The sequence below is a fragment of the Halichoerus grypus genome, chromosome 7, assembly GCF_964656455.1.
Source record: "Halichoerus grypus chromosome 7, mHalGry1.hap1.1, whole genome shotgun sequence".
Classification (NCBI taxonomy): Eukaryota; Metazoa; Chordata; class Mammalia; order Carnivora; family Phocidae; genus Halichoerus; species Halichoerus grypus.
In genome coordinates, this window is record NC_135718.1 from 128,808,448 (window position 1) to 128,831,161 (window position 22,714).

Below are 22,714 nucleotides of genomic sequence, written 5' to 3' on the forward strand. Positions count from 1 at the left end.
ACTATGTGGCAAAACACCGTGTTGAAATGCTTTAGAAACAAACCTATTGAATCATCACGATTTCCTTATGGGGTTGTCACTAATTACTCCCAGTGCACAACTGAGGAAGGTGAAGATCAGAAAGGTTACTTTCCAGGGTCCATAGATCCAGGCATGGCTTTAAAGCCACTGCTCTTGGGGTCATTACACTACTTTCCCGTTCCATTTGATTAGTCCATAGATCTCTAGCTTATCAGTTCTAGTGCATTAGGCCATGGATATCCTGAAATGGCAAGGGAAGGAGAACATGAAGGGGAACTAAGCCACTTGATTAGGTAATGTCTAATCTACTCATCACCCCCATCTGTTTTTCTTTTTCCTTTGTCCTTCAGTAATTCAACATTTAGTGAGTCATTCTGTAATATAACTAAACCCTGAGGATACAATGATAACAGGCACCCTATATTTGAGAGCACAGTCTAAACAGGAAGACATACCCCAAACCAATGACATATGATAAAGACAATCATGGGAACAAAGATAAATGGAAGCCAGGATTAGGGAATAATCCCCAGCTGGAGAGTCAGAAAAAGCTTTACCTAGGTGACATCTGAATTAGGCATCAGAGTGTGACTGGGATTTTGTCTGAAAAGCAAGACTATTTCAGATAGAACAGTGGAATACCTGAACAAAGGTGAAAACAAATTTAAGAATGGTTAGTAGTCCACAACACATTATACCTAAGCTAAGAGAGAATAGTAGAGGGAGGTAAGATCAGAATGGTAGAGTGGGCCCAGAGCACCATGGGTCTAAAGTCATGCGACGGAATTTGAACTTTATAATATGGGCAATGGAAATCTATAGAATTTTAGGCCAGAAATAACTTTGATATTCACTGAATATTTGCTGTATATTAGGTATTGTAATGATCCTACTTGTACTTTCAGAAGAACACTGATGACAAAATGGAGGGGCTAGACTAGAAGAAGGAAGAGTAGAGGTAAAGCAATCAGGAAGCTATTACTCCATGAGTCTGGGCAAGAGGCCTGAACTATGTGGTAGCGGAGGGAATACAAATATAGGAATTTATTTGGAACTTTTAAAGATAAAATCACGTAGAACGTAGAAATGAACTGGATGTCTGTATTGTAATGGGGATGACACAAGATAAATAAATGACAGATCTCTGAGGCTGGATAACTAAGTGGCTGGCTGCCATCTAAGAGAGCTAGAAAAACAAGAGGAACCCCCAAATTAGGGGTACCTCTGTGTATGTGCATGAGCAAAGTGTGTAAGACTGGCAAGAGTGGAAAGAGAGCAAAGAGTTTCAGTTTTCTGCAGAATATTCAGTTGTGGCTGCCATATGAAGAACTATTTGGGAATTTGGTCTGAAACTCGGAAAAATCAGCAGTAAAGATAACCATCAGTTCTTTACTCCCCACTTCTCTGCCTCCCCTGCATCTCTTCCTGATAGGAGGAGTCACATGTTTCATAGCTGTGGTTTGATCAGCAGGCTCCAATCCATCTGCTGAGGAAAAGTTGGCAGGCTCCTTTAGAGAAAATAACTTCCCCTTGGCCTCCCCCAGCCCTTTGCTCTGGAAATACAGGATTTTTTGCAGTTTTGCAGGCCTTCTGCATAGTTGTTTGTATAAATCTAAGCAAACAGAAATAGGACTGGAGTGACTAAAACCCTAAAAGTCAAGTGAGTATTAAATGAGCTGAAGATTGAGTCTTTATTCTATTTGGCATTCAAGTAAACTCCAAGTGTGAAAGGAGTCAATAAATATGCAATTTTATATAAATATTTTACTGATGAGAATCTCCGCAAGGGTAAAGGGGCTACCTCTTACCTATGTCTAGTACAGCTAGTTGGCTAACACATACGGTGAACGGGGAGAAGAGACAGGACATACAGCTGATTGCTAGGCCTGCTCCCCCCAAATATCTGCAACACAGTGCTGGTCAGCCATAAACTCTCTTACAGGCATTTGAGACAATTGATTTTTAATATTTTCTTAAAAAAATACAAAGGAAATGAACTCTTGAGGTCAATACAACTCAGGGAAAGAGGAAAAAATGAAATTTTGGAATAAAGGGAAAGTGCATCCTTGTATAGGTTATCACATCCCCAACACTCCCAATACCCCACAAAACCAAGAATTTCACTCCAAAACACAGGGGAACCTTGAATGGTGGCTCAGAAATGGCGATAGCAAGTACTGGAACAAAAGGATTTTGGTTGTCCTTGATTATTCTGTCCTGGGATGAATAAAATCCACTCTAAGGACAGGCGAGGGAAACTTATAGTAGGAAAAGGATTAATTGTACCAAACACAGCAGTAATAAGCACTCCTCAGCAGAAGGGTGCCCTTAAAAGAATGGGGCAGTAATCAGGTAGCTGCCCTTTTAGGCTGCTGCCACCCCCACCCCATCCCCAAATAAATAGTAATGAAGTATAATAGTGTAGTAGTATTTGATTCAACACAGAAAGATAGTGTCTCACCCACTCAAGGCAAACCATGCCATGGATAGGTGAGCCCTGGCAGGAAATAAGACGATTGTAAAATCACAGGTACTTCTAGTTTGTTCCCAGGCATACGGAACTCCCACATTTATTCCATGTCTGCTCAGCCCAACATCTGTTCACTCTTATTCTGTCAGTCTCCAGTGCCAAGATGCGCACCATTCTAGTTCAGAAAGACCATGGGGAAATAAAAAGATCCCTCCAATAATATACCCTTTAAGTCCTCCAGGTTATACTTCAGTGGTGTTCTAGGTTCACTCAAATTCCATCAAATTCCGTTGACTTCCCTTACTCTAAACCCAGTTCTGATATACCAACCCTGTCCCTTAAGGGAGTGCCAGGTCTCTCCCTAAGCCCCCCAAAATTTTGACAGGGGGCTTTTCCCTTTGTTATCCTCCTGAATGGAACTGTGTTGCCCCTAGCTACTGTAGACTAGGAAAGATATTCCTGGAAAACGAGACTTGGATTTTACCCAGCTGACTCAAGTTCGTATCCTTCCAATCATCTACGCCGGATACCGCCCACATCTAGTAGGTCACACTCACCTTCCTTCTCTGCAATACATGAGGCCCAACAGACAGATTCTCCTGAGCACGTAGAGTGCTCTCTAGACCAGGAGGAGAGGTGATCTGGCCTCTCAGATCCATTCAGTGTGCACGGGCTTCCCCTGAGTGTCTATTACCCACCCTCCTCAGGGACAACAACCAGCGCAAGGCGCAGTGTGTATCAAATAAGTACAATCATCACTGCACCGGTGCTTGTAATCACCCTGTGCGCACAGTGAGAAATAGATATTCTGGAAAGGATCCTTGACTCTCCCATAAATTGTCCCGTGGACTGGTCACTAGCCCTGGATGGTGCTCCAAAAATGGTCACTTCTCTCGAAGAACACACACGCCAGCATCACAGCGCTGGGTTCCCATGGATGTCACTACTTCCCAGTTGTCGATGATAGGGTCATAGCACTCAATGCTACTCAGCAGGGAATTCCCATCATATCTGAGTGGGGAAGAAGCAAAAGAAGAAAATGAACTTTCTATTCCTTTCCATACAGTCCCTACATTAAAGGCTGCCACTGGAGATGTCTCCCCCAACCCGAAGGCGGTCTTGATCCAAAACTTCCGATTGGATCATGTGGTCCTGGACGCATGATGACTCTAGTGTGGCTTCCAAATCCTTACCCTGCAATAGCATAAAGTCTCCCCCGAAGCACCGTGGCCCCTACATAGCATCGTGGAGTGGTCATACTAGTGACAGTTGTCCAGGAATCGGTGCGAATGTTGTATGCTTCAACAGAAGAAAGGTGGGCTGTACCATCAAATCCCCCCACCACATAAATATGGTCATTCAGCAGGGCTACTCCTGCACCTGGGGGAAAAAAGGGCATAGCAAGTGAATACTACTAAGCTTAGGATCAGAATTTGAAAAACAAAACATGATCACTGATGGCTAGCTGAATTCTAAGGTAGCTGAGGGATGTGGACTAGGGCCAGACAGGCCTAGAATAATCTAGTTGTCTTTATTATCACTATATTTAGAGAAAAGACAGGCAAAGAGGAAAATAGAACCTCACTCCTTTTACTGTAAGTGTTCAGTGAAGAAAGAACCACAACTCTGATTTGCTGATCCCCTATTTTTGACAGCAGCACCACTGCACATATAAAGATTTGTCAGCATGGTCTACTGTCCTCTCCCTTAGATATGACTTACCAGAGCGCTTGGTGGCCATTGGTGTAACATTAGTCCAGTGTCCTGTGTGGGGATCATATTTCTCAACTGAATTTAAGATATTCAGGCCATCATATCCTCCTGAAAAAGTAGAGACCATTTCAGAAAGAATGGGAAATCCTCATGCCCATTCCCAGGCTGCCTTTCTCTGAGTGTTTCAACTAATTCTTTTAGTTTCAGTTCTTAAGAGTTTCAATAATCCAAGGGCGCCTGGGTAGCTCAGTCATTGGGCATCTGCCTTTGGTTCAGGCCATGATCCCAGGGTCCTGGGATCAAGCTCTGCATCAGGCTCCCTGCTCTGCGGGAAGCCTGCTTCTCCCTCTCCTACTCCCCCTGCTTGTGTTCCCTCTCTCCTGTCTCTCTCTCTCTCAAATAAATAAATAAAATCTTTTTTTTAAAAAAAGGAGTTTCAATAATCCAAAGAGAAATCTGACACCCTATTTTCTGCTTCCACAAAAAAGATAATCCTAGCTAACAGAAAAGATACAAGGATAGACTATGATTTTAGTTGAAAAAAGCCTATGAACATTTAAAAAGGGATCCCCACCCAGAGGTTGCCACCTATTAAGTTCCCTCCCATCTCTGCCTCCGAGAATGAATACCTAGACAGTAGATCACTCCGCTGGCCACAACCAGTCCAGCGCCCTCCCGGGCTGTTTGCATATCTCCTAGCATGCTCCACTGGTCAATGTTTGGGTCATATCGCTCCATACTGGTATGACGCCTGCTTCCATCAAAGCCTCCAGACACATAGATCATATCTGCTCAGAATGAATGAATCATAGACTATTAGAGGATGAGAGATTTCTAATAACTCTTCTCTTTACAAATTCCCCACAAGTACTTCAAATGTTTGGGAACAAAAACAAAGTGTTTTTCACAGGTAAGTCAACTACCTGAGTATAGATAAGGAAGACATCACAGTTAAGACACCTAAAAAGATGGGGTGCCTGGGTGGCTCAGTCAGTTGAGTGCCCGACTCTTGATTTTGGCTCAGGTCATGAGCTCAGGAGGATCGTGGGATGGGGCTCCATGTCAGGCTTCATGCTCAGCAGGGAGTCTGCTGGAGATCCTCTCCCTCTGCTCCTACCCCCCCCAACACCTCTGCTAGCGTGTGCACTCCCTCTAAAATAATAATCTTAAAAAAAAAAAAAAGACATCTAGGGGCACCTGGGTGGCTCAGTTGCTAAGCGTCTGCCTTCGGCCCAGGGTCCTGGGATCGAGCCCCACATCAGGCTCCCTGCTCAGCGGGAAGCCTACTTCTCCCTCTCCCACTCCCCCTGCTTGTGTTTCCTCTCTCGCCGTCTCGCTCTGTCAAAATAAATAAATAAAATCTTTAAAAAAAAAAGTGTCTAACTTCGGTTTAGGTCATGATCTCAGGGTCCTGGGATTGAGCCCCTAGGATGGGCTCCTTGCTCAGCAGGGAGTCTGCTTCTCCCACTGCCCCTCCCCCCACTCACGCACGCACTCTCTCTCTCTCAAATAAAATCTTAAAAAAAAAAAAAAAAAGACACCTAAAAAGAATGGGGTCAGATGGAATCCTCAAAGATTAGCTGGAGTTTGAAAAAAACACAACTAGTGCCAGTTCTCCACTCAGCACACTGGAACATGATTTACCAACTCTGTTGTCAGTGTTGAAATATCCATTAATACTGAAAAGCTTTGGTAAGTAACATCAGTATTTCCAAAAGCAAAAAGGAATATTTAACCTTACCAGTATCCTCCACATTTCACTCTCCTGCCAGATAACAGGAGAGGTATGAACCCCGATCCAGCCACAACAAAATGGAAACACTGCCCTGCACACCAAGCATACCTCCTAGGGTGGTGGCTCCAGCAAGGCCTCGTCGGACATTCATAGGGGCTACAGAATACCAGACTCCATCCTCATCTGCTGTGTAGTCTAGACATTCCACTGAACTGAGGCGGGAACGGCCATCATAGCCACCAATTACATAGATCCGATCATGTAGGGACACTGAAGCCACATAACGTCTCTTACGAGTGATGCTCTACAGATTTAGGAGAGAAGAGGTACAAGTCATTTCAGGCATGCAAGTCTTAGACTTTACCTTTTGCTAACCTTCCTGTTTTTATCTACATTCCTCTCCTTCACTTGTCACCATGAACCCTTCTTGAGACGGTTCACCCTCAAGTGATCTCCAACTGCCTACTGAATGGATACCTCTTGCTTGCTATAATGCTTTTAAAGATGCAACCCTTCTGGACATTTGCCTCTTTCCAAGGCTTCCAAAAAGTTTAATGTCTTTCCATTATCCAGTATCTGATTCCTTTCTATTCTATCTATTCCAGGGCTAAAAACTGATATCCTTCTATAAGACAGGAAAGTATCCCCAAAGTGCTAATCAGAGGGTCAGGGATCCTAAAAGTTAGCAGGATAGATTAAAAGATTTCCATGTTTTCTGCGGTACCTGGGTAGCTCAGTTGGTTGAGCGTCTGACTCTTGATTTCAGCTCAAGTCATGATCTCAGGGTGGTGCTATCAAGCCCTGAGTTGGGCTCTGAGTTCAATGGGGAATCTGCTTCTCTCCTTCTCCCTTTCCCTCTACTCCTACCCCTACTCGATCCCTCTCTCTCTCAAATAAATAAATCTTAAAAAAGAATTTCCATGTTTTCTCAGAATTATTATTGTTCATCCAGCACTAAAGACACACGAAGGGAGATACAAACTTCAGACTTCAAATGAACACTAGTTCAACTTATTATTAAATTATTCCAATTTATTGTATGAAATATTGAATAATTATTACTCAATAATTTAACCCTGAGTTCAGTTTAACAGAGCGTGATAATAGAGCATGCTGGGAATTACACAAACAGCTCAGGAAGGTGCCCAAATAGTGGTGGGCCAGGTAAGTTTAATTTGACACAGGGCCTTTGATATTTCTGAAGTCTGATCTTCTGCCTAAACGGTAAATATCCACTGACTGATTGACTGACTGATCTAGAACTAACTATGTGCATGACACTGTTATGAGGAGCGTCATGCGGTAACTAGGCTTTGCTACTTTTAGGGCTGGATTAGTTATGATCTAGAGTTAGGGACTGAAGACATTTAAAATCTTTCCCCATGACTGGTTCCACCACTACTTACTGGCAAAAAGCTCCACTCCTGAGTCTTGGGGTCATATTTCTCTACCACATCGATGGGAGACTGCTGGCTTCCGAAGCCCCCAACCACCAGAAGCACTTCATTGGCTCCTGAGGACAAAGAGAGAAAAAGACAGATAGGTTACTTCACCACCCCAGGGGAAACAAGTTGTAGGATTTTGTTTTATGGGGCACAGAGAAGCAATCTGAAATAGGACATTCATCATAAGGCTGCCTAACAGGAAATAATTTCTTTCTGAGGCTCTAGCTCTTGAGGACCTGGATCTCAAATTTCAAGACAACATTAAAACTCCAGAAGGCAAACTTGAACACACCACACCATTCCAACCTATCTAGATGACTCTGGTTGACATAAGTGAGGTTCTCAGTGAAGGTAGGGGGGCTAAAGGAACTCCTGTCCCTTCTCAGCCTGTAAAACTCAAAATGGGAGTTTTTTGTAATGGGGAAAGAACATTCTCCTAACATTGTCTCAAGAAAGTTGGAAGTTACGGTTTAAGAACAAAGTGATAGGTTTTTTTAAAAAAGATTTTATTTATTTGACAGAGAGATAGAGAGAGAGCACAAGTAGGCAGAGAGGCAGGCAGAAAGACGGGGAGAAGCAGGCTCTCCGCTGGGCAGGAAGCTCGATGCGGGGCTCCATCCCGGGACCCTGGGATCATGACCTGAGCTGAAGGCAGCCGCGTAACCGAGCCACCCAGGCGCCCCCAAGTGATAGATTTTTAAAAATCTCTTTAAATTTTTCCAATTTAGCCAACTTTATGACCACGTTCCCTGCCAACTCATCACAACTACCATAGGTAATCATAACAGTAGTCTTTTAACGAGACACTTTTTTTCTATTATTTCCCCAAAGAAGGTATTTTGATGGCCTTTATATCTTCCCCTCTCCCATAAGGCCTTCTTGTGATAAAATATCTCCTCCTTGGGGCGCCTGGGTGGCTCAGTCGTTAAGCGTCTGCCTTTGGCTCAGGTCATGATCCCAGGGTCCTGGGATCGAGCCCCGCATCGGGCTCCCTGCTCCACAGGAAGCCTGCTTCTCCCTCTCCCACTCCCCCTGCTTGTGTTCCCTCTCGCTGTGTCTCTGTCAAATAAATAAAGAAAATCTTAAAAAAAAAAAAAACAAAAACCTCCTCCTTTGCCTCTTTCCAAAGAGCAAAGTCTTTTCAGAAAATCCTCTGTACATGTGCTCTACTAGAGCTCATGGAGAGAATGGAGCATTTTGTACAATTCAATTACTAGAAGGGCACTGAGGAGATCAAAATGATCTTATAAGTAACTGGACTTGAAAGAGCAAATGGAGTACCTTTAAACTGACAAAAACACATGCGCCCCCATGAATAATGGCTCTGAAAATTATAATCAATGGCTACTATAATCACTAGGGAAAAGCAAAACTACTACTTTATAATGCTCAATAGGAAGTACACCACTATCACCGATGAAGTATTCTTGCTAAAAAAAAAAATGAACCCGAATCTTGAAACTAACCAAGTCACTAGTCTAACCACCAGTTTATAGGCAATTCAGGGGAGAGAAGAACATACTAAATGACACTACACAGATGCAATCAGCAAAATCCAGAGTATGGGAAATTCTGCAAGTCAAACAGCCTGGTTTCTTCAACAAATAAATTGCAAGGGAATACCAAAGTAGAAGGGAAAAACCTATGGATTAAAAGAGACTAAAGAGAGATAGGAACTCAATGCAACATATGGACCTTATCTGGATCACGACTGGGGCAACATAAGTGTTCAAAAACAAAAACTGGGGAAATATGAACATGTCCTTGGTATCTGTTGAAAATAAATAACTGGTTGTGGGTTTTCTTTGAAGAGTGATAATGCCATTTTAGATGCATTTTTAAAAAGCTCATCTTTCAGAGATACATATGAAAGCATAATATATATGGATGGAATTATATCCCCTAGATTTGCTTCAAAATAGGCCATGAGTTGATAAATTGTTGAAACTGGATGATGGGTATGGGGAATCATTATATTATTCTGCTTCTGTGTGTTTGAACATGAACCCTTAAGTTTAACCTCATTAAAGAGGGCATCTGTCTTGTGTACTTGCCAAATAAAATAAGTGGACCCTTTTCCAAGGTGAGCCAGTAAGCAGGTCTCAGGTGTCAGTTCCTTTTAGAAAAGCAAAGCATTTGAACAAAGGGTCCTTTCATATTATGCTTATTTGTGCATAAAATTCCTTCAAGCTGGGAGAGGCCACGACCACAAAGTATTTGCTTCTTCCTTGGGAGCATTATTCCCCTATTTGTCCCTTTCTTACGGCATCTCTTCCCTCCCTTTGACTTGAATAGAGAAGATAAAAGCAATCCTATCCAAACACATTTCCCTTTACAGACAAATATGATGCTAGGGCACGCCTGGGTGGCTCAGCTGGTTAAGTGTCTGACTCTTGATTTTGGCTCAGGTCATGGTCTCAGGGTTGTGAGACCGAGCCCTTTGTCAGGCTCCATGCTGTGTGTGGAGCATGCCTAAGATTCTTTCTCTCCCTCTGCCCTCCCCCCAAAATAAAAAAAAAATAATAACAGATCTCTTTTTTTAAAAAGTGATGCTAGTGAATGATATCTGTATGGCTAAGACAATGAAAATACTCTGCAACTGAGAAGTATTTTATATGCTTTGCACATTTAAAAAATTTCCACTGATTTTCAGCTGTAATTCCTGTTGCTTTATGTAATTCCCAGAAACAAAAAATGACAACAACAACAACAAAAAACCAAGGGAAAAAAACCACTCTTTCTTGATAATGTGATTTCACTCAGGCAGCTTTTGAAGGATGGGGACATAAAAAAAAAAAAAAAAGGAAATATTTAGATTATGCTACAAAACCCAGAGAACTGACAGCACTTCCTCTTATTTCAAAGTTTCTCAGTAAACATTCTGGTAACTCTATGTCTGTAGTGGGACTGAGACAAAAGTCTCAGTGTGAGTCACTCAGTTATTTTATGGTTCTAAATGCCCGGGGCCCTAGACCATTGGTTCCAAAATTTCTTTGCCACGAAGGACTCTTTTCATTACTTTCCCAAGAGAGACCTTGTGTTCTCAAAGACTAGCTACTAACTTCCCCATTGCTGCTGGAGTTACAAGTAGGTGCCAACAGAGCTTTTGTTAAGTGTGAGAACACCACTGTTTTCACAATGAACAGATATACTTTTCATCAATTCTGATGTCTTTTTTTTTTAAGATTTTATTTATTATTATTATTATTATTATTATTATTATTTTTAGAATTAGGGATAGAACACAGAGCTTTTTTTTTTTAAGATTTTATTTATTTCACAGAGAGAGACACAGAGAGAGAGGGAACACAAACAGGCGGAGTGGGAGAGGGAGAAGCAGGCTTCCCGCTGAGCAGAGAGCCCGATGCAGGACTCGATCCCAGGACCCTGAGATCATGACCTGAGCCGAAGGCAGACGCTTAACGACTGAGCCACCCAGGTGCCCCTATTATTATTATTTTTTAAAGATTTCATTTATTTGACAGAGAGACACAGCGAGAGAGGTAACACAAGGAGGGGGAGTGGGAGAGGGAGAAGCAGGCTTCCCGCCGAGCAGAGAGCCTGATGCAGGACTCGATCCCAGGACCCTGGGATCATGACCTGAGCCGAAGGCAGACGCTTAATGACTGAGCCACCCAGGCGCCCCAATTCTGATGTCTTTATTTAGCTTTGTCTAGCATGAAAGCCATTTTTTTTTTTGAAAATTTGAGAAATAACTCGAGAATTAGTATAATTGTCATCCTTACTTGCATATTAACCCCCATTGGTTAAAAAGATTTAGAAATTGTATTTCTTGTGATTATAAAACGTAAGTAAAATACATGCTCGCCGCTAAAAGAACTCAGAAAATATAGACAAGTATTATGAAAAATGTTTACCCATAGTTCCACAACATGAAGACACACCAAAATGTAAGAGATTATTCCCTCCCAGCCTTGTTTCTGAATATTTGTAAAATATTTATTATTATTTTTTTATGATTTTATTTTATTTTTTAAGTAATCTCTACATCCACAACCAATTTGGGGCTTGAACTCACAACCCTGAGATCAAGAGTTGCCCCCCCACCTGTTTATATTTAATTTTCCCAAGATAATAACAAAATCTTTTAATACAAAATTTTATTATTCTTAGGCATTTCAGGTGTTTGTAATTTGGGACTATAAACAATCACATATAGTCCTGTGATAAATACGCTTGAATATGAAATCCCAGTTATTTTCTTAAGACAGAAATGGGAGGGCTGCTGGGGTGAAGAACATGAACTTTATTTTTTATTTTTTTAAGATTTTATTTATTTATTTGACAGAGAGAGATATAGTGAGAGGGAACACAAGCAGGGGGGTTGGGAGAGGGAGAAGCAGGCTTCCTGCTGAGCAGGGAGCCCGATGCGGGACTCAATCCTAGGACCCTGGGATCATGACCTGAGCTGAAGGCGGATGCTTAATGACTGATCCACCCAGGCGCCCCAGAACATGAACTTTAAAAAAATCTTTTAATATACATTGTAAGACGGTGCCTGGAAACCTGCTTCTCCCTCTCCCACTCCCCCTGCTTGTGTTCATGCTCTCGCTGCGTCTCTCTCTGTCAAATAAATAAATAAAATCTTAAAAAATATATATATATACATTATAAGAGGAGCGCCTGGGTGGCTCAGTTGGTTAAGTGTATGCCTTCTGCTCAGGTCATGATCGCAGGGTCCTGGAATAGAGTTCCAAGATGGGCTCCCTGCTCAGCATGGAGTCAGCTTCTCCATCTGCCTCGACCACACCCTCCTCCCCCGCTTGTACGTGTGCTCACTCTCCCTCTCTCAAATAAATCTTTTTTAAAAAAATATACATTATGGCGTGCCTGGGTGGCTCAGTCATTAAGTGTCTGCCTTTGGCTCAGGTCATGATCCCAGGTCCTGGGATTGAGCCCCGCGGGAATCCTGCTTCTCCCTCTCCCACTCCTCCTGCTTGTGCTCCCTCTCTCGCTGTGTCTCTGTCAAATAAATAAAATCTTAAAAAAAAAAAAAAAATATATATATATATACACACATTGTAAGATTACTTTCTGAGGTTAAACCAATTTATATTGCCATCTACACTATAAAATTGCCAATTCATCCTACTCTCTGTAGCTGGATATTGTTTTCTAATCTCTGGTGCTTTGGTAGACAAAAAATTGTATTTATTGTTTTAATTCTTACTTTATTACTAATAAGATTCTATTAGTAATTAGGTTGAATTTCCCCCTTTATATTTAGTAGTCAATTGTATTCCCTCCTCTGTGAATTGTACACTCAAGTCTTCAGTGTTTCTCTCATGTATTTTTATTATGAGCTCCTTATATATAAATGAGTTTAATTCTTTGCCGTGGTTGTAGCAAATCTACTTTCCTATTTGTCTTACAATGTTATGCATGATTTTTATTTAGTCAAATACACTGACCTTTTCCTTTGTGATTTCTTCTATTACTTTGTGCCTAGAAAGTCTTCCTCTCCCGGGAGAGCTCCTAAATGTTTCAAGGTCTTCAGACCCTAAGTTGGGGACAACTACTCTAACAAACTAATGTGAAAAGAGCTAGTGAAAGGAATGACTAGAAGGAAGCCTGTTTGTTCTCTGCCAATGAGTTGGGGGTGGGGGGGGGACTTGTTAAGTTAGGTTTTCTCTTTATCATGAAGAAAGTATGTCTAAAACACCTGACAAAAACAGTATGAAAAACCACATTAGTAGAACCGAGGCATCTTGACAATGCCATTGTCATTACTGGGGGCAGGAGTGCGAGTGGACTGTGGTGTGCTGTTAGCAGATAGCCTGCAGGACTGCTAACATCTCAGCTTTCAGAGACTACATTTCCACATGTATTGATCTTTAGCTCAGAAAAGGAGACTGTGACAAATTAGAAATGGCAATTTCCACTGCATCTTCTGTGAAAAAGTAATAGGTAAAAGGTAAATAACTAAGACAAAATCCCCATCCATTATTTGGCATGCTATTTTTATGTAGCTGTAAATTTAATTTTCTAATGCTGTATGCAGAAGAATCATTATTCTGGTAGCTGGTTTAGCAATCTCTGTGAAGAGAAATGGTAGAAGACATGATGGTAGGAACAATTTACTTTTTTTTTTTTTTGACAGAGAGAGACACAGTGATAGAGGGAACACAAGCAGGGGAAGTGGGAGAGGGAGAAGCAGGCCCCCGCAAAGCGGGGAGCCCGATGCGGGGCTCGATCCCAGGACCCTGGGATCATGACCTGAGCCGAAGGCAGACGCCTAACGACTGAGCCACCCAGGCGCCCCAGAACAATTTACTTCTAAGGCATTGACAAGGAGATGCTAAAATAAGAATCTAGTTGGAGACAGCTTCAGAATTTCTTTTACTGGCGCTTCTGAAAAATAATCTGACAACTCTAAGGGCATGTAGAATCATATTCTAATCTCTCAAGATCTTCTCTGTATTTCTAACATTTCTACACTGACCTACATTGACATAGTACTTATGCCATTAAAAAAATATAGGGGACAAATCATCATTCTACTTAAAGCGATCAGTAAACAGCTTAATTATCAATTAACACCTTCATATACATGAGTCCACAGTTAGATAAAAGTAGACAATAACAAAAAGAAAACACCACCCCATAGATCATTTATAACCTCCAAGAGTGGAATAGGGAGGACAGGAAACGGAAGTGAGGTAATATCTGAGTACTTACTACCTGTCAGCCTAAATGCCAGGCATCTTATATATACTATCCCATTTAATCTCCACAACAACCGACTGAAATAAGACATTAGTATCCTCATTTTATTTTATTTTTAAGATTTTATTTATTTATTTGACAGACAGAGACACAGCGAGAGAGGGAACACAAGCAGGGGGAATGGGAGAGGGAGAAGCAGGGGAGAAGCAGGCTTCCCGCTAAGCAGGGAGCCCGATGTGAGGGTCAATCCCAGGACCCTGGGATCATGACCTAAGCCGAAGGCAGACGCTTAACAACTGAGCCACCCAGGGGCCCCTAGTATCTTCATTTTAGAGGCAGAAGCACAGGCTCAGATAAATTGATATCTTACCCAAGGTCATACAACGGGTCACTGGTGGAGCTGTGATTTGAACCTAAATCTCTTTGCTAAAATAACAGCTAATGTAGGGCGCCTGGGTGGCTCAGTCGGTTAAGCGGCTGCCTTCGGCTCAGGTCATGGTCCCAGGGTCCTGGGATCGAGTCCCGCATCGGGCTCCCTGCTCTGCGGGGAGCCTGCTTCTCCCTCTCCATCTGCCTGCTTCTCTGCCTACTTGTGCTCTCTCTCTCTCTGTCAAATAAATAAATAAAATCTTTAAAAAAAAAAATAAATAAATAACAGCTAATGTACACAGCACTTGTCATGTGCCAAGAACTGTCCTAAGCCTTTTACATAAATTACTTCATTTACTCTTCATAACAACCTTGGAGGTAAGAACTGTGATGATTCACACTTTACAAAGGAGGCAACTGAAACACAGAGAGGATGTTTCCTGCCAAAGTTAATATACCTAGTAAGTGGTAAGCTGGGATCTGCACCCACACAGTCTGGCTCCAGAGTCAAGGCTCTGAACTATTGCATGTCACCACCAAAACCCCTGTACTTTCAACTATGCTGCGCTCACGTACTTTATACCATACTGCTGCTTTTCCTTCCTCTTTTCATTCCAGAATGTCAAACTACTACGTGGCATTTGAAATAATTTCTAATTCACAAGACTCGAAAAATAGTGAAATAAAACTATTATTTATTTTAAAAAAATATTCTATTTATTTATTTGAGAGAGAGAGACAGAGGGAGCACAAGCAGGGGGAGCGGCAAGCAGAGGGAGAGGGAGAAGCAGGCTCTCCACTGAGCAGGGAGCCCGATGAGGGGCTGGATCCCAGGACCTGGGATCATGACCTGAGCTGAAGGCAGACGCTTAACCGACTGAGCCACCCAGGCGCCCCAGTGAAATAAAATTATAACTTACACTGCCTAATACTTGACAATTTAGAAAGTGTTTTTACATACTCTATTCCACTTAATCCTCTAAACAGTTATGTGAAATAGATAGGGAAGGTATCCTTGGTTTGTAGGAGAGCTCAGGGTGGTGAAGTGACTTGTCCAAGATGACACTATTACTAACAGGTTAAAAACAGGTCTGGAACAGGTCTTTGTACTTCTTACAGAATGTTCTTTTCAATTATATCATGCCACCTGGCAAGGGGCAGTTGAAATATATCCCTTCCTTCTGCCAAGATGCCAGCTTACCTAGACGAGCCCTCGTCCTGGGTCCCTGCATCTGACTTCGCAGTTCAGGCCTCAGATGAAACTTCTTTGCTTCATCAACTAGATCCCTGCACTGTAAACTACAGCGGATGAAAGGCTGAAACACAGCAGAGAGCAGAGTGAGCCACAGGGGCCATGTCTTTAATATACAAGTATAAACGGCACACATAAGAAATAACTTTTTGATCTAGAAAACCAGTTCCAGAAGGGCTGCTGGTAATAACTATGCAGTGGGCTTCCACAAATTAAGAAAACAGACAATATTACATGGTTCAAAAATCAAATGACATAAAAAGATATAGTGAGAAGTATTCTCTATCCGCCTCAGCACTAGGCATTAACTATTTTTGTTTGTACATCCTTCCAGTGATTACACAAACACAAGTAGGAAATAGCTAATAAAAATTTTAAGGGAAAACCAAAAGGCTTCTGTTAATTCCTGGGATGACAGGAAGAAGTAAATCTTGTCTGAAATAATTTCCCCAAGGTTCACAGCACTGTCACGATGCCTCTGTCTCCTCCTGACAGAGCTCTGTACTGGGCATCTGTCCGTCACATCCCTAGATTCACTCCCCATCCTTCTCCACTCTGCTCGCTGGCTTAGGAGACTGGCCTACATGAAGTATGTCGTAGGGTCCCTAGGCCCTCTGGCTTCTGGCTGGGCTCAACCAATGAGGAGCTCTAGAAGAGCTCAGAAGGAGAAGGGGAGTGAGGCCAGGCTCCCTCACTGCAGGGAGTGGTGAATTTGGGATTTCAGTCTCCTGAGTTGGACTCGAGAGTCTGCATTATGAATCACAATATAAAGAACAGACACGATGGCTATATGAGTTGTTAGAAATTACAAATATGAAAAAAAGTTTGACATGTGACACTAACCAGCCTGCAACTTTTCTAATATGACCTGGAAAACTGTATGTAGTTAACTCCCCAAGAGGTCTGGGGCTGGGCCAAAAGAAGGAATGCATTCACTGACCTGGGCTTTATCTATATGTTAAACAGCAGTATTCGCCCAAAGTATGGTCAGGGTAAATCAGTGATATATATGGTAAAAATTATGAAAACATACCACACACAAAGAACTTGGGTTGGAAAAACATTTTTATAAATAAACACAGTATAACCCAAATTGATATTAAAATGTATCAAACTACTTTCATGTTGATATCACGAGAGGTCAAAAATAGACTTGATAGGCAAAGCATCTTTTTCAGGGCAATTTGGAACAACTTATGTTTGATGGAGAAGGGGACATTTATCATCTCATGTTGCTTATGTAAAACACATAGGGACATATAAAACAAAAAGACAAGAAAACAGAAAATTAAACCACAGATTTCCATTTCCAGAAGGCAGACTTGCCAAGCAATTGTGTGGAGACTACCTAGCACCATCCTCTCTGGCATTCCTAGACAGGCTAACTTGGGAGGCTCTGTGCCTATATTAAAATAACCAATTTTGAGTACACAATACTAAGTTCCAAGAGATATTCAAGGTTTTGGATCCTGTGTGTTTTGCATGCCTTACCTCAGCATCTATTACGTCTGTGATGTACCTGGGGGTCAGCAGGGGCATCCGGACGTACTGTAGCAGGTCAGGCAAGGATTCTTCTCGCTCCTTCTTAGCATGCTTCACCCAGTTGATAACAGCTTCAAAGACGGGCTCTTCAGAATCCACCTACAAGTGTATAATTACACATCATGGAACCCTGCTTTTCCAATTATCTCACAATCTCAGAAAGTAACTGTGCTTACTTTCTCTTCCTTGTTCCCCATCCCCTACACCATTATTTCCTCCCTTCCAGAAATAGCTAAGCTCTTGGGAAAACAACCCTTGTCCCACACGACTCACTAAGACCAGCTACAGAGCTGCAGTAAAATTGGGTAAAAAAATCTGAGACAGTGCCTAATAAACCATTAGTCACAAGTTGGCTTTTACTTCGGAAGTTTTTCCATTCCTGAATTTTTTTTTCTGGCCATTTTTGGAACTTTACAGGGGGAGGAGGAATCTGTTGCCCTATTCAAAACTGGCTTTTTTTTTTTTTTTCAAGTAAGCTCTATGCTCAATGTGGGGCATGAACTCACGACCCTGAGATCAAGAGTTGCTTGCTCTACCAACTGAACCAGGCAGGCACCCCCAAAATTGGCTCTAAAAATAACTTGTGTTTAAGGAAAGAAACAACAAATGTTGGAGAGGATGTGGAGAAAGGGGAACTGTCTTACACTGTTGGTGAGAATGCAAGTTGGTACAGCCACTTCAGAAAACAGTGTGGAGGTTCCGCAAAAAGTTAAAAATAGAGCTACCCTATGACCCAGCAATTGCACTACTGGGCATTTACCCCAAAGATACAGATGTAGTGAAAAGAAGGGCCACATGCACCCCAATGTTCATAGCAGCAATGTCCACAACAGCCAAACTGTGGAAGGAGCTGAGATGCCCTTCAACAGACGAATGGATAAAGAAGATGTGGTCCATATATTCAATGGAATATTACTCAGCCATCAGAAAGGATGAATACCCAACTTTTGCGTCAACATGGATGGAACTGGAGGAGATTATGCTAAGTGAAACAAGTCAAGCAGAGAAAGTCAATTATCATATTGTTTCACTTATTTGTGGAACATAAGGAATACCATGGAGGACATTAGGAGAGGGAAGGGAAAAATGAAGGGGGGGGTGGAATTGGAGGAGATGAACCATGAGAGACTATGGACTCCAGGAAACAAACTGAGGGTTTTAGAGGGGAGTGGGGGTGGGGGGATGGGCCTGCCCGGTGATGGGTATTAAGGAGGGCACGTATTGCGTATAACACTGGGTGTTATACATAAACAATGAATCATGGAACACTACATCAAAAACTAATGATGTACTGTATGGTGACTAACATAACATAATAAATAAATAAACCAAACAAATAAATAAAAATTTTTATTTTTAGCAAAGCAAAAAAAGTAAAAAATAAAAAAAATAAAAATAACTTGTGTTCATTAAGTGCTGTCTAATGACCTCCAGGATTGCTCCCCAACTCCTCCATCCAAGCCTGTGAGGCAGGAACTTGTCTTACATCATTATGCTATAATGCTGCAGTTTCCAAATAATTGTTAATTAGCATCTGAACAATTACCATTTATCAGGCACTGTGCTTTGAGATGATATATATAATTAATCATTTGGGGAGTGTATCTGTTCTGAGATACCTTTTTCAGAATGTAACAGTGCCTAGATAAAGACATCATTCTGTGAACTTTTCCCAAGAACTGAAAATAGAGAAAATGTTTCAGAATATTCATTCATTGGATTTACCAAACACCTACTAAGTGCCAGGCCCAGGGCTGGAAGCTGGTTTTACACTGGTAACAAATTAGACATGAACTTTGCTTTTATGTGGGGAGATAACAGTAAAATGAACAATCCCACTTTGTCATTATATACCATGTAGGAAAAGTACAGGGGCTATGAGACAGAATAACATGAGATTTTCTAATTCAGACTGATGGGTCAGAAAAGGCCTCCCTGTAGAAGAAATACATTTCAATCTGATGGATGAGTAGCAGTTAGCCAGGAAGAGTGAGAAAGTACTCCAAGGCAAACAGAAGAGCACATGCAAAAACCCTAGAGCTGTACTGTCCAATATGGTAGCCACTAGCTATGTATGGCTATGTATATTTACATTAATTAAAATTAAGTTAAATTAAAAACTCAGCTTCTCAGTCACACTAGCCACATTTCAAGTGCTCAACAGCCCCACAAGGCAGGTGATTAGCAAACCGGACGGCATAACTATCGATCCTCCCCATCTTCACATGATGGTCTACTGGACAGCACTGTCCTAGAGCAAAAATCAACAGACTACAGGCTGGTGTAGTAGAATGAATGAGAAAGGGGAAGAATGGTAAAAGATCAAGCTGAAGAGGTAACCAGGGGCCAGCTCAGAGAGAGCATTAGAAGACTGGAATTTACTCTAACAGCAATGGGAAACCACTAAAAGGTTTCAACCAAGCTTGTGATATGATCATACTGATGTTTGTAAAGATTACCCTGACTACCATGGGTAGAACAGTGTAGAAGGACCAAGAGCTGGGATACTAGTTAGAGGCTCCTCTGGTACATTAGGCAAAAGGTGATGAGTGCTTCGGGGTGCCTGGGTGGCTTAGCTGATTGGGCGTCTGCCTTCGGCTTAGATCGTGATCCTCAGGGTCCTGGGATCAGGCCCTGCATCAGACTCCCTGCTCAGCGGGGAGTCTGCTTCACCCACTCCCCCTGCTTGTGCTCTCTTTCTCTCTGTCAAATAAATGAATAAAATTAAAAAAAAAAAAAAAAAAGCGATGGGTGCTTAGACTGTGGCAGTGGTGATAGAAATTTATGCAACAAATTTATGGGAGGTCACACTAACCCAGCCTACTGATGGATTAGATGCAGAGGAGTGTGCAGAAGGCTGTCCACAATTAAAAAAAAATTTTTTTTAAAGATAAGAATGACAAGCTAATAGTTGTAAACAGCTACATGCCAGGCTCTGATATATTTAGGTTTAAATTAGATTTATCAGTTTATAATAGGGTTTTTCAATCATGAGCAGAGATCCTTGATCTTACTGAAGACAGAATAAACTAGCATTGCAGAGAAACAGCTAAACTGGGAGGAAAAAACCCCTACATTAATGCTTCACTATGGAGAAAAATTTCCCCATAATAAATTTTCACAGAGAACTATTTATGTATCAGGCACTGATATTTAATGATCAGAATGACCCTATGCGCTAAGCATGACTATTATCTACAGAAGAGGAAACTGAAGATTAGTGGTTAGGTTAACATGTGTCACACGGCCAAAATAAATCCCAGGATGATTCTAAAGCCCATGGGTTTTTTTTTTTTTTTTTTATGATTTTATTTACTTATTTGACAGAGAGAGAGAGAGAGCACAAGTAGGCAGAGTGGCAGGCAGAGGGAGAGGGAGAAGCAGGCTCCCCGCTGAGCAGGGAGCCGGACGTGGGGCTTGATCCCAGGACCCTGGGATCACGACCTGAGCCGAAGGCAGCCACTTAACCAACTGAGCCACCGAGGTGCCCCTAAGGCCCATGTTGTTTTAACCAGTACAATATACTGTTTCCCACTGTGTTAAATACTATCGTTTTATATAATTAAGAGGAAGTACTAGTTGGGGAGTAAAACATCTGGTTCTTCTTTCTGGCTGGTATATGGAAGAGAAAAAAATGTGCCATCTGCTGTCTTTCCAGAAAAAAAGACAGTCTTGACAGAGGCTGAAGGAAGACTGTACAAAAGAGTTCTTAAACTCTTATCGTCTCAGTTTCTGAATAAAAAAGTTAGTCTTTTGCTCTCCCTGTTCCATTTAATTTTATTCCAAAGTTCACATAGTTCTAAAATAAATGATTGCTGTAACTGCTTGCTGATTTGGTCAATGAGAAACTAACTAGGCAACCTGCTCATAGTTTCTTGGAACAGAACAATCCGGAGCCAGTTTGCCCAGATATGAGGCCTGGTTCTACCACTTACTAGCTCTGGTATGATGGGTATCCTCAAAGCCTCAGTTTCTTCCTCTGAAAAATGGAGACACTTTTGAGAACTACATTAGATAAGATATACCAAGAATAGTACAATTAAAATGAGAAGTCCAGGGTACAGGGATTTTTATCTTTTTTGTCTAATCGGATTGCTGGCACATGGAACTGTTCTGGACACACCATTAAGCGCCCAATAAATATTTAATAAAGAAACCAATAGTAAATGCTGAGTAAGTTTTAGCTCTTTTATTATTATGTGCAGTGAACTTCAAGTCTATAGTACTCATTCTATTTACTATATTTTCTAATGTATGGATAAATCAAGAAAAATCAAGATATTCCAGCAAGTTACCAGTTTCCCAAGTCTGAAGAATGTGCCATTTGTCTATACCTGGCATTCTAGTGCATGGACACAATGTCCTACCACAGCAAGAGTGAGAACAAAACTTTAGCAAATACTTGGCTCAGTAACATTTGTAACAGCAGCTTCTCTGGACTAATATGACACCATGTCAAACTAAAATGATTCCTCTTTAGTTGGAAACAATGTCACCAATGCGCCCTCATCAATTTTCCCTCAGGAAAGTCAGTAGGGAGGGGCACCTGGGTGGCTCAGTCGGTTAAGCATCTGCCTTCAGCTCAGGTCAGGATCCCAGCGTCTTGGGATCGAGCCCCCCATCGGGCTCCATGCTCAGCAGGGAGCCTGCTTCTCCCTCTGCCTGCCTGCCTACTTGTTATCTCTCTTTCTCTGTGTCAAATAAATAAATAAAAATCTTCAAAAAAAAAAAAAAAGTCAGTAGGGTAAGACAAAAAGAAAAAGTTGGCTAAAATTTTGATAAGAAACATTCTGAAGACTATTATATTACATAAAAATGCTAGTTTTAATAAAATAAATTAGTTATCATTGCATTTACAAAAGTGTATTATAGGATTTCTTTAGCAAATTCCTTCTATAGCACTTAGAAAATTCATCAGACTTTGATTCTTTTTAATATTAAAATGAGGTGCCACTAACTTCTGGGAATCCACTAATTCAAAATTCATTTATTATTATTATCTAAGGAGAGTGAGAGGAAAAAATGAACTCTTAGCTTTCCTAGAGAATCGGATTTCTCCTGACTGGAGGAAACAAAACCTAACAGATGGACTTCTATCCTACCACTTGGCTCTGCTAGGCATTTTCTAGGGGCTACTAACCAGAGAATTCAACCTCTGGGAATTAATGCCTTGGGCTTCAGAGACATCTATAGCCTATATTGGACTTCTCACTCCAATTGTCAGCCTAACTACAGATCTCTATGCAATAAAAACTCTGCTGAACTACTGGCACCATGATTTAGCATTAGGATTTACTAAGATCCTTCTTGCTGGGGTAAGTCACTGAACCCTTGCCCGCCCACAGGTAGTTTCCCCTCTGCTAGGTGAAAAACAACTCCCTCAAGGGGAGTTCATATGTCCCTTCTTCCCACTCCCTCATACACCCATTAGGCACTTATCATCTGCCTCCTGCTTTGATCACCAACCTTTCTTCACTTCC

General features: G+C 41.6%; 1 protein-coding gene across 1 annotated transcript in view; it reads right to left on the bottom strand.

Moving 5' to 3' along the window:
- Window positions 1–1,966: 1,966 nt before the first annotated feature.
- Window positions 1,967–22,714, bottom strand: part of KLHL12 (kelch like family member 12) — a 30,126-nt gene continuing 9,378 nt past the window's right edge. The window contains exons 5-12 of the mRNA XM_036079599.2: window positions 17,184–17,333; window positions 15,642–15,756; window positions 7,346–7,452; window positions 6,048–6,243; window positions 4,834–4,992; window positions 4,214–4,312; window positions 3,685–3,871; window positions 1,967–3,502 (exon numbers count right to left, since the gene is read on the bottom strand). Of these exons, the coding sequence (XP_035935492.1) occupies window positions 3,376–3,502; window positions 3,685–3,871; window positions 4,214–4,312; window positions 4,834–4,992; window positions 6,048–6,243; window positions 7,346–7,452; window positions 15,642–15,756; window positions 17,184–17,333 (1,140 nt within the window). The 3' untranslated portion in view covers window positions 1,967–3,375. The remainder of the gene's footprint in view (window positions 3,503–3,684; window positions 3,872–4,213; window positions 4,313–4,833; window positions 4,993–6,047; window positions 6,244–7,345; window positions 7,453–15,641; window positions 15,757–17,183; window positions 17,334–22,714) is intronic.